Genomic DNA, 12,729 nt, shown 5'->3' on the forward strand with positions numbered 1-12,729 from the left:
TACCAGCCTCCACAAGAATCCAGTACAAAGGTTTGTAGGGCCACATTTGAGGTGAGTAAGTGGAGAACAGTTACAAGTAGAACATATCAGGAGAGTTAGAAACTTATATGCTAGAGTCTTCCTTGACCATTGAATCTGAGTGAAAATACACTTAATTTAGACTGAAACTCGCCATGCAATACAAGTGATTTTTCACAGATCAGGTCATCAATTAGAATTACTGGGTATACAGAAGCCTCCAGAACCATCATGCCTAAGTTTTCTTTGAAAAATAGCCTTTCACATCTACAATACAAAATACAGCGTTCTGACCCCCCCCCCAAGCACAACCTTGAAAACTTGTGGCTGCATTCTGGTATATTAGAGGTTGCTGAATGATCCTGGTCTGGGGAGCAGAGCTGAAAGTTGGTGTAATCATCACAGTTTGCTGTTGGAGCTGGGGCTGAAGCTGGGGGCGAGGCTGAAGGAGCGGTGCAGATCGCTGAGGGGCAGGTGCTGTTGCTGGAGGCACTTTGACTTGCACGGCTTGTAGCTGGGGAGAGGCAGCGGTAGATGGGAAAGACTGCAGCTGTGCCTGGTTGTATGAGTTCTGCAGTGGATGGTCCAAGGTCCCACCACTGTTACCTCCACCACTGCTCTGGAACGTGCCACATAACTGCTCTGAGAACAAATCTGGAAACTCTCCAACCTGGTTGCTAACGAACTGCAGCATCTCTGAAAAGAATAAGAAAACATTTTTAGTAATGTTTCCTCTCCTCCATTAGGTCAGGATTCAGAAACTTATGTGAGTGTTAGGAGGACGGGGGCAGAGGTTCAGGATGACCCAGGACCAGAATAGGAGTGGTGGCTACATGACACTCAGGCCAGGTCTAAACTACACTCTTTTATTGGAAAAAAAAACTATGCAAATTGCGCTCCATAATTTGTGTAACTTTTACGATTGCTTTTCCCAAAGAGAATTTTCCACCATTTGGCCCCATCTAGATGGTGCCAAATGGCAGAAAAGCCTCCTCTTTTGGCGAAGCTCTTATTCCTCATAGAATAAGGTATACAGGCCTCCCCAAAAGAGCATGTTTGCTCTTCTACAAAAAAAAAAGCGGAAGAGGAAATGCGTTCCCTGGATGCGGCGGAGTTTTTCCAGGATACCTCTAGATGTACCCTCAGCGGTATTTGCAGAAAGTAAAGGGTTCTATCTGGAACAGTGGTAGGGAGGAGGTTGCTACAGTCAGGAGTGACATGCAGAAGAGCAATGTAAGAAGCATCTGCAATAGCACCTACCCATGCTGATTTTGAATCCAACTGTTCTGTGACTCCCACACAAACAAGAATTAATAAAGGTATCTCCAAAAAGAGCACAAACATTAAAAAAAATTTTTTTAACCCAGATGCCTCCTAGGGCAATCAGATATCATATAGGAACAAAACATTTGCAGAGTGCCACCCCCACCAAGCTTTTAGGGAGCCATAAGAGAACTAATGGTAGTCAGTTATCTCATGATGCAATTCAGAAGTGGACAGATTTGGACAAAAATTCAGCTTAAGTTTAAACCTAAGGGGAAAGACAAAAACCTAGTGGATCCTACAGAGCTTTAGTTAGAGGAAGTAGTGGCCACATTTAGTTCTTAGCTTGAATTTTTTTAAAGAGACCTTTAGTTACAAAATAAACACGCCTTATGATATCTTGCACTACATGCTCCTAATAGGCAAGAATTCTACAGTAACCATTATTTTAAGGCAAGCATTGATCCACTGGTAATGAAAACAAAAACAAATAATTAAAAATCACTGTTCATTAAAATGATCCAACACCCAGGTCCATCCATTTTATCATGCAGAGAGCAATGTGTCCACAGGACTGCTTTGGTGGTGAGGGATGGCGGTAGGGGGGAAAAAAGAACTCTTCATAAGATGCTGCATCAGTTTGAACAGACAACAGCATTTATATAGTACTTCACTCCTCCAAAATGCCACATACATATTAACTAATTTGCACAGCCTCCATGGGAGAAAAGTAAATATTAAGCAGCATCTTTCCGTCCTCTATGCCTTTTACCATATCATTCTCTTGGTTTTACCCAGCAGTCATATCAGTAAATTGATGGGATGAATCCCCAACATTGGGGATAATCTATTTTAAAGAAAAAACACTGTCTGGGAGGCCCAAACTAGGAGACTCAGTCATTTACTTTCCTCTGCACATCAGATGAAGGAAACAGCTACCAGACAGGGCAAAAGACTAATCAAACTAACTATGGTTTTGGCCAGCTGAATGAAGGAATTACATCTTTATGCGGCATCCAATGAACCTATCACAAAATACTACTGAAAAGAGTAGGAAAATGTCAAGAAGGTTAAACTAGAGCTGTCAGCTGACCTGTGTTAACGCCTGCGATTAATGCAGGATAGGATTAACTTTTTTAATGCTTTAATCACAGGTGTGTTAATGCCTTGGTGTCCCTTTGAAGTGCTGCTCCGGCACTTCAAAGGGGCTTTGTAACAGCAGAGCCCGGGGTTCAGCTGGAGTCCCCAGCTGATCCTGTGCTCCTAATGCGCTGCCCCTTGGAAACACCTCCACAGTGCTTCCAAGGAGCAGCACTGCATGGAGCCCAGGGTCAGCTGGGGACTCCAGCTGATCCCGGGTTCCAGTGGGAGGTACACGTGATTAATTGCTTGATAGCCCTAGATTAAACTTCTATTTATCCTCAAAATTGATCACAAACTGGATTAAGGAATAAAATACTCATCATACTTACCGTATATTCCGGCGTACAAGACGACCTCTGAAGTTAAAAAACATCCCCCAAAAATCGGGGGTCGTCTTGTACGCCGGATGCCCCGCCGCCGGAGCCCCTCCGCGGCTTTGAAAGCCTCGGGGGAAGCCGGCGGGGGGGCATCCCAGGCGCGCATGGGCTGCCCCCCCTCCGGAGCCCCTCCGCGGCTTTGAAAGCCTCGGGGGAAGCCGGCGGCTGGGCATCCCAGGCGCGCATGGGCTGCCCGCCCGCCGGAGCCCCTCCGCGGGGCTCCGGAGGGGGGGCAGCCCATGCGCGCCTGGGATGCCCCTCCGCCGGCTTCCCCCGAGGCTTTCAAAGCCGCGGAGGGGCTCCGGCGGGCGGGCAGCCCATGCGCGCCTGGGATGCCCAGCCGCCGGCTTCCCCCGAGGCTTTCAAAGCCGCGGAGGGGCTCCGGAGGGGGGGCAGCCCATGCGCGCCTGGGATGCCCCCCCGCCGGCTTCCCCCGAGGCTTTCAAAGCCGCGGAGGGGCTCCGGCGGGCGGGCAGCCCATGCGCGCCTGGGATGCCCAGCCGCCGGCTTCCCCCGAGGCTTTCAAAGCCGCGGAGGGGCTCCGGAGGGGGGGCAGCCCATGCGCGCCTGGGATGCCCCCCCGCCGGCTTCCCCCGAGGCTTTCAAAGCCGCGGAGGGGCTCCGGCGGGCGGGCAGCCCATGCGCGCCTGGGATGCCCAGCCGCCGGCTTCCCCCGAGGCTTTCAAAGCCGCGGAGGGGCTCTGGCGGGCGGGCAGCCCATGCGCGCCTGGGATGCCCCCCCGCCGGCTTCCCCCGAGGCTTTCAAAGCCGCGGAGGGGCTCCGGCGGGCGGGCAGCCCATGCGCGCCTGGGATGCCCAGCCGCCGGCTTCCCCCGAGGCTTTCAAAGCCACGGAGGGGCTCCGGCGGGGGGGAGCCCAGGCGCTCCTGGCGGCTTTGCTCCCGGTGCCTCTGGTCTGCTGGGGACCATCTCCAGCAGACCAGGGACACCGGGAGCAAAGGAGGCGGAAGGGCGCTGGGGTATAAGATAAAACCCTATCTTTTAATTAAAAAGATAGGGGGTCGTCTTATACACCCAGTCGCCCTATACGCCGGAAAATACGGTATCTCCTGCAAATTGCCCAAGTAACTAGCTGAACAAGAAATAGGACTGAGTGGATCTGTAGGCACTAAAGTTTTATTCAGTTTTAGTTCTGAATGCAGTTATGTAACACAAAAAATCTAAATTTGTAAATTACACTTTCACAATAAAGAGACTGAACTGCAGTACTGTTTAAACCGCTCTAGTCTGGCACTACTGGGACCCGACTGGTATTGAACCAGAGAATTTGCTGGATTATAGAAGGTCAATATTGTCTAGCAGCATTACTAATTACCACTGCTTACTGGGCTCTTAGAAGACATTTAGGGTAAATCAGAGCTCAAGAACAGCACCGAGTATGCTGGACTAGAGAGGTTCAACCCTGTACTCGTATCAGGTGAAACAAAAACAATATTTCTGGTTTTTTTACAATGCAAGTATCTAATCAAAAATATAAAGTGAGCACTGTACTCTTTGTAATCTGTGGTGTTACTGAAAGCAATATATTGGGCTCATCAGTTAACCTTCATGGTTACATGTAAGGCCAGGAAGCAGCTCTGCAGGAGCCAGTGCTCACAGGGAGCCGGCTTAAAAGCCAGCTCCTGCTGAACCGCCTCCCATCCTGAATGTGAACATGTAACTGCTGAAAATTTCAGCAGTTACATGTTTATAAAAAAAAAATGCTTTTTCACATTCCTATAAACTACAAAGAATTGGAGGAAACACAAAGCCACATGACAACTCTCCCTCTAAAAACCTATTTGCCAAAGCAAAGAAGGAGAAAGCAAACCTACAAAATAACCATGTAAGCTGCATAAACCAGAAAATAAGATTTCAGGAATATGAAAGGCTGCCAACAGCTAGCAACTAAATGATGAACCTATTATTTTGCAAAGATTATATATGCCTTTACGTGTTTGAAAACAGCGCACCACTAAAGAGGAACAATACAAATTATTACAGAAGAGAGTTCTGCAACCTAATACCAGTAAAAAACCAACAACATACTGTGACACTGAATCCACCTATGATTTAACACTTCACTCACATCAGTGAAAAAGCTGAGCTCTTTACCTATTAAACAAATGCAACTAATCCAACCCTTGGATAATATTTCTCTCTTCTCCCCAGATGGTGACTGGAAATTTGGGTGCATATTGCATTAATTTATACTCGGTTCCAACAACATGGGTAAAATGTGATGATTTTGAAAATAATTTATTTAATACAAGTGTGAATTTTAAATTTATTTTAAATCATCTATTCAAATTAAATCTATTCAATTAAATACGTAAGTAACATTTAAACTACCTTTACTGCCAAGTTTTGAAGTCAGGCAATCAATTGAGCTTGGGGTTCCAGGTATTTAGTCACTGATTTCCACAATTTGTTGAAGGAAGAAAGGCTCCTTTTCCTCCCTCCACAAGAAGCTTCTTCTTTGCTCTGAACTGCACTTTATCATAGGTGCAAAACAGAACAACTGACTGCAGACTGATTAGAATTTGCCTCTTGCTTCATTGTCCAAGCTATAGTTCCACCCCATGCACTCCTCCAACAGAGCATATATTATTTATGTTCACATGGAATAACACTTTACATCTCCAGTGTACATTACGACCTTGTAAGATAAGATCACCCCCCCCCCCCCCCATTTTACAGACGGGGAAGCAGGGAGAAACAATATCTGATTTGCCCAAAGCTACACAGCAAATTAATAGCACTTATTACTCAAGGACGTCTGACTTAATTCAGTGCAATACCCAGTAGACACCCACTGTCTCAGCCACATGCACCCAAGGGCATAAGCCAGAAAAGGTATTTAAACCAATAGCAGGCTACGTTGGCAAATCTCCATTGTCTTCCGCAGGTCAGTTTTCATTTTCAGCCCCTGGGGAGTCAACAAGAGCTGTGTGTCATGCAATCAGTAATTAGTTTTAATTTGTTCATGCTAAATTGTTGGTTGTTCCAAGTTGCGGGAAAGCAGATTTCTGTCCTCTCCAGGACCACCCCACCATTGAGTTCCCCACAAACACAAAGAGTATAAACAGCAAGGAAGAAATGGAAATGTTGAGTGATCCAAAGAGATGTAACAAGGCACAAAAGGATGAAACTGAGCAAAGGGAAACTTTCCTTAAGAGTAAGGTACATGATCGATAGAATAACCTCTCCTAGTAATGGAAGCTAAATCACATGGGTCATTTGAAACTAACTTGGAAAAAGCCCTGGGGAATATGCTGCTGGAAACAGCCAAATCCTGATTTCATCAAAGGTGGGGCTGAGGGAAACAAAATGTGACTTTATTGGGCTCTTCCATCTCTAATTTCTTTGAGTCAAGGAAGATATTTTTATTCCCTATTACTGCTGGATAGTACTGGCAAGAAGCCGAAAGCAAGAACTAGAAAAAACAACTAGACATGGGACAGAACATCTGCCCCAGAATAAAAGGGCACTATTCTAATATAGTTGAACCTGTCTGGCCCTGCAACAAACCCTGAATATTGCTGGACCAGAGAACCCTGGCAGGCGGGAGGGGGGCTGGCTGGGAGTCTAGTGGCAGAGGGGTCAGGATCAGGGCCAGGGCTAGAAGCAGAGCTGGGTCAGCAAGACTGGTGGCAGGAAGCTGGGTGCCCAACTAAGAATGTCAAGTTAACCCATAAGCATTACCAGTGGACTGGCTGGGCTTGAGCAGCCCCCTGCCTGAGGCGGTCCCCAGCCCAATTGGAGCAGCCCAGTGCAATGCTGATTAAATGGGATTTTGTATCCCAACCAGGGACAACAGCAGGATTGGTGGCTGGAAGGGGAACCTGGGAGTCACTGGCAAGGAGCAGACATGAGGTGGGAAGCTGGCAGCCCCCTGAGAGCCCAGAGACCAGCTGCAGAAGGGCCGGCAGTCACCTCCCTTGTTCCAGAAAATTCCCTCATTTGGGACCAGTCAGTTCTCAAGGGTGCTGGACCAGGGAAGTCCAAATTTATGTTCCATATAGGTTTTTATGGAACCTACACTAAGCAGCACAGCATTTAAGAGCCACCCACAGTGAGTCATTCCCTCTAAAAACACTTAAAAAAAACGGAGTACAAGTTAAACAGGATTGTTCATCAAGTGACACAACTACTCCCATGCATCATAGTAGTAGCATTTTTAGATGGAGAGTTCCACATTGCAAATTCTTAAATAAGGACTTGTCTACGCTTACTGGGGAATCAGTGCTACAGGTATTGGCGCTGTGGGGATTGGTCCCCCAGAGATTGATTTAGCAGGCTTAATGAAGACCCACTAAATCAACTGCCTATTGCTCGCTTGCTCACGCTCTCACAAGCTCTCTCTCTCACTCACACACACACACACACACACACACACACACACACACACACACACACACACACACACACACACACACACACACACACCCAACGCCAATATTCCAGTGGAAACAAAAACACAAGGGAAGTTTATGGAAGTTTCTCCTGTTGACCCTCCAGAGTGGAGACCCCGTAGGGTATGTCCAGATATGCTATTAACATAGCTGGAGTAGCGCAAATTAGGTTGATTTTGCCCCACAGTGTAGACCTGCCCTAAGTGTCTAAAACTGACAGATATAGATGCTTCTTGGGATATTCTACACACTCCTAATACAACAACATGGTCTACAGGGATAGAGGAAGAAAGTGAGCAGGCACATCTTTAACTCCTAAGGAAATCCCCGAACTCAGACAAACCCATGATGCTAAGATAAAGCAGATTTCTATGGTGCAGCTACAGTGCTAGCCATACCATGTCAATACTGTTTCACAAGAACACACACACACAAGATGCTGCAGGCACATCAAGGGAAGACCAAAGAATAGAACACATGTTGTTGCATGTCTGCTTGGGGTAGGAGGGAAGAGTTTCATTACAGCAGGTGGGTACATAAATGTTATCTAGGCATATATATCTTGGGCTCTGAGGGTGGCCTCACCACACATATCATTGAAGGAACTGACAAAACTAAAGGTGCAGTTTTTTCCCCACACACACATCCCATCATTCTATCTGGCTAGATACTTTGCAGGTGATCACAGGCTTGTCCCATGTACATCACATCTATGCTCCACACTCCAGAGTGCATGGACACAGAATGACTATAGGGGCATTAGGGAACACCACACATTTCATTCCTCTGCCAGGTACTTTGCGGGGAAAGACACAGGCTTATGGGGTCAGGCACAAGGCTCTCTGCAGGTGGGGCCACAAGCTGGCCATACACTGACTACGTTCCTTAAAAAGGGGGGAGGAGAGGGGAGCAAAAGTTTGAAATCACACATGCTGAGGGCACCAGCAGCAGCACAGCCCAGCGCATCAGCAGCACCTCTGGGCGTACACAGCAGTTCCCCTAAGCGAGGTGGGCACGGCCGGGGCACACATCAGCACCCGCTGCACACAGCATGCGGGAACAGGAGAGATGCCGGCTCACACCAGTGCTCCCTCCAGCCCAGCAGCCGGCCAAGAAACGCGCACGGGCCGTGGCAATTACAGCCTGAGCCGCCCGGCGCCCAGCTGCGGCGCACAGAGGCGTGGGGGCGCCCCGGCCCGAGCTCACACCCCGGCCCGTGGATGCGGCTCGTTCGCCTCTTCACCCCTGCCCCGCTGCGGCTGCCGCGCCCCGCGAGCGAGTTACGCCAGGCGCCCCCAGAGCCGCGCGCCCCGGGCACCCGCTGCCCCCCCCAGAGCCGCGCGCTCCGGGCACCCGCTGCCCCCCCCCCCAGAGCCGCGCGCCCCGGGCACCCGCTGCCCCCCCCCCCCCCAGAGCCGCGCGCCCCGGGCACCCGCTGCCCCCCCCAGAGCCGCGCGCTCCGGGCACCCGCTGCCCCCCCCAGAGCCGCGCGCCCCGGGCACCCGCTGCCCCCCCCAGAGCCGCGCGCCCCGGGCACCCGCTGCCCCCCCAGAGCCGCGCGCCCCGGGCACCCGCTGCCCCCCCAGAGCCGCGCGCTCACCGTCAATGTCCCCCAGCGTGAGCTCGTCCCCCAGCTCGGTCAGCGTCTCCATGGCCTCCATGGCCGGCTCGCGGCTCTCCATCGCGTGTCCGCGCACGGGCCGCCCCCGCCCGGCGCCTCCGCCCGCCCCCGCCGGGCACCGCCTCAGCTCCGGCTCCCAGCGCCCGCCGCCGCCATCTTGGGACAGCCCCGCCCCCACCTGCGTGCCAGGAGCCCGGGCCGCGCGCTTCCTCGCCTTGTTGTCAATGAGACCAGGTCCCCGCCGGCCAATCAGCGGGCGAGGCGGCTCGTGGTGTGATAGCACGTCACCGATCAGCAGCTAGGATTAGCATACGAGGCCGAGCTCTCCCTGGTGGAATATTCATGAGGGGGGCGGGGACAGAATGCTGGTTGTTCAATGTCCCGAGGCGGGATGTAAAGAGCCGGGAGGACTCGTGGGCTAGGGCGAGGCGGCTGGGGGTGGGTATCAGGCGCGGTGACAGAGGGGGGTGAGGGCAGCGGGAGCGGGGCTGGCAAGGGACAGGGCGGGGTAGTCAATGCACATGGTGATGAGGGGGGACGGGGAAGATGGGGGGGATGAGGGATAGGGATGGCAAGGGGCACAGCTCTATTGCCAACCTGAAGCATTCACAAGTCCCAAGTCAGGCCTCCAGTGGAGTGACAAGAGGGTAGTTTTGGCCCAGGAGCCTGCCCTCATGCAGGGAGTTACCAGTGCAGCACCAGCTTGGGGTGCTTGCACCAGGCTAAGCTGCTCAAGACAATGCAGTGAAATCTAGGCCATATGAAGAGTCATTCCGGTCAAGCCAGCTGTCTAGCTGTTGCCAATTCTCTGGATTTTATGGGTCTTACCAGATTTGGTGTTTTACTTACTGCTCCAGATCCTGGAGGCAAGTGATTACCTGAGACTCTCAGCTTTCATATGCAAAAGATTGCAGACAAAGGGTGTGTCTAGACTACAGAGTTTTGTCGACAAAACTATACCTGCGTCTACACTACCGCTGAGTTCTGTCGACAGAACTCATATTTTTTGCGATGACGTGACCCCTTTTGTATAGAGCCCAACCACAGTCAGTTTGCTGCCTCTGATCTTTTCCTTCATATTCCCTAGAACACACCTATCACTTAAGCTCTTGTTAAGTCCTGTCATTTCTTCCTCTTAATTATCACCAGAATCCACTCTTCCCTTCCTGTTCTCACTGTTAAAACTATGGACAGTTCATGCCCTTATTGTTGTAACATTAAAAATACCACCATAATAGCATCTGTCTCCCCCCCTCTGATCCATATTGCCACCTTCATATTCTTGTGGTGGCTTCCTGCCTCAACACATCCAATTCAAGCCCATATTAATATGCAAGGCCTTATGTAATTCTCCACCTACACCTCTGCTCTCACTTTCCCTTAGCAACTCCCCACGCATCCACCCACCATCTAAACTCTTCCCAAACCTCCCAACTTTACTGCTCCTTTTTTCTGCATTTATTCTCCCAGCCCCCAGCTCTGTCTCCTTCTTTCCTACTAACTCCATATCCTTATCTGCCAGGCATCCTTCTTCAAATCATTGTTCAGCCATCTTTCCTCCCTCTTTTCCTCATTACAAAAAACAGGACGATGTAGCACTTTGAAGACTAACAAGATGGTTTAGTAGGTGATGAGCTTTCGTGGGCCAGACCCACTTCCTCAGATCAAATAATGGAAGAAAATTGTCTCAACCATATATACCAAAGGATACAATTTAAAAAAAATGAACACATATGAAAAGGACAAATCAAATTTCAGAACAGAAGGGAGATGGGGGGCGGGGCGGGGGAAGTAAATGTCTGTGAGCTAATGATATTAGAGGTGATAATTGGGGAAGCTATCTTTGTAATGGGTAAGATAATTCATGTCTTTGTTTAAACTTAGGCGTAAAGTGTCGAATTTAAGCATGAATGACAGTTCAGAGAATTCTCTTTCAAGTGTGGTCTGAAAAGATCTTTGAAGCAGGATGCAGGTAATCAAGTCGTTGAGACAATGTCCTTTCTGGTTGAAATGGCAAGAAACTGTTTTTTCTTTGTGATCCTGTCTAATATCTGTTTTGTGGGCATTGATCCTTTGGCGAAGTGTCTGAGACGTCTGTCCAATGAACATAGCAGACGGACACTTTCGGCACATGATAGCATAAATTATATTTCTGGATGAGCAGGAATATGTGTTCTTGATCTTATAACTCACTTGGTTAGGTCCAATAATGGTATCAGCAGAGTGAATATGTGGACAAAGCTGGCAATGGGGTTTGTTGCAAGGGAAGGTACCAGGGTTGGTATTAGTGTGGTATGTCCTGTCGTTGTTGGTAAGAATCATCTTGAGGTTAGGTGGTTGTCTATAGGAGTCTATGGGTCTGTCTCCCAGAGTCTCTTGGGCTGTGTCTACATTGGCATCCCTTTCCGGAAAAGGGATGCTAATAAGACACATCACAATTGCAAATCCGCGGGGGATTTAAATATCCCCCGCGGCATTTGCATTTACATGGCTGCCGCTTTTTTCCGGCTTGGGGATAAGCCGGAGAAAAGCGCCAGTCTATACGTGATTCTCCGGAAAATAAGCCCTTTTCCAGAGGATCTCTTATTCCTACTTTCAAGTTCTGGAGGATCTCTTATTCCTACTTTCAAGTAGGAATAAGAGATCCTCCGGAAAAGGGCTTATTTTCCGGAGAATCACGTCTAGACTGGCGCTTTTCTCCGGCTTATCCCCAAGCCAGAAAAAAGTGGCAGCCATGTAAATGCAAATGCCGCGGGGGTTATTTAAATCCCCCATGGATTTGCAATTGCGATGTGTCTCATTAGCATCCCTTTTCCGGAAAGGGATGCCAATGTAGACACAGCCTTGGAGTTTAGTATCCTATTCCAGTATAGGCTGTAGTTTATTGATAATGTGTTGGACAGGTTTAAGTTGGGGGTTGTAGGTGATGACAAGTGGTGTTCTATTGTTGGTTTTCTTGGGTCTATCTTGAGGTAGATGGTTTCTAGGTATTCGTCTGGCTCTTTCAATTTGCTTTTTTATTTCTCCGGGTGGGTAGTTGAGGTTTATAAATGCTTGGTAGAGATCCTGAAGTTTCTGATCTCTGTCAGTGGGATTAGAGCAGATGTGGTTGTATCGAAGGGCTTGGCTATAGATGATGGATCGTATGGTGTGTTCTGGATGGGAGCTGGAGGCATGTAGGTAACTGTATGAGTTGGTGGGTTTTCTGTAAAGAGTGGTGTCTAATTTTCCATTGGTGATTTGTACTGTGATGTCCAGGAAATGGATCTCTCGTGTAGAATGGTCCAGGCTGAGATTGAGAAATTTTTAGGAACATTTGAGGTCAATATTTTCTAGCAGCATTACCAACACTTCCACTGCTTACTAGGCTCTTAGAAGACATTTAGGATAAATTAGAGCTAAATACCAACACACATCACCGAGAGCCAGGAGGGATGGCTGCAAATAAATTTTATGGGACTGCAGGAAACTTGGCCACACCCATGATAACTGACAATCCAGCTAACCAAAATCATGCTGGACCAGAGAGTGCCACACTAGAAAGGTTCAACCTGTAGTTTCCAAACCAGACATAACTCTGCTTAGTATCATACCACCAGGTGGCATGGCTGCCCCATTCCTTTTATATGACACAGCTGAAATGTATCCCTGCAAGACCAGCTCTTAGGATATGACTGGTAAATGAAGACATTTCCAAAATGAATTCCTACCCATGAACTCTCAGCAGTGCAGATGGACCACGTTTGATCAGAGCAAGGAGACAGAAATTTTACCAGGTAAACCCCATCCCTTGAAGAGTGGAACAACCAATCTGTAGTGCAAGTAGCTTGCAAACATGAGACCTTATAAAACAGGGGTGGGCAAAAGGGCCTCTGTGGGCTGGATCTCGCCCA

The 12,729-nt window shown here is 49.0% G+C and overlaps 1 protein-coding gene across 3 annotated transcripts in view; it reads right to left on the reverse strand.

The window, feature by feature from the left end:
- The window catches only part of SREBF2 (sterol regulatory element binding transcription factor 2), a 41,223-nt gene extending 32,201 nt beyond the window's left edge, over positions 1-9,022 (reverse strand). Inside the window, exons 1-2 of one of the 3 annotated variants that reach the window (XR_016350387.1) lie at positions 8,816-9,020; positions 331-714 (exon numbers count right to left, since the gene is read on the reverse strand). Coding sequence is in view for 2 of the 3 variants with exons in the window: in XM_075935950.2 (XP_075792065.2) it covers positions 331-714; positions 8,816-8,897 (466 nt within the window). In the remaining variant the exon portion in view is untranslated. Of the gene's footprint in view, positions 1-330; positions 715-5,152; positions 5,298-8,815 lie in introns of those variants that run through there. The other 2 variants (XM_075935950.2, XM_075935957.2) reach the window with 2 other exon arrangements.
- Positions 9,023-12,729: the final 3,707 nt, after the last annotated feature.

Source organism: Pelodiscus sinensis, chromosome 1 (assembly GCF_052426305.1).
Source record: "Pelodiscus sinensis isolate ZL-2025 chromosome 1, ASM5242630v1, whole genome shotgun sequence".
Taxonomy (NCBI): Eukaryota; Metazoa; Chordata; order Testudines; family Trionychidae; genus Pelodiscus; species Pelodiscus sinensis.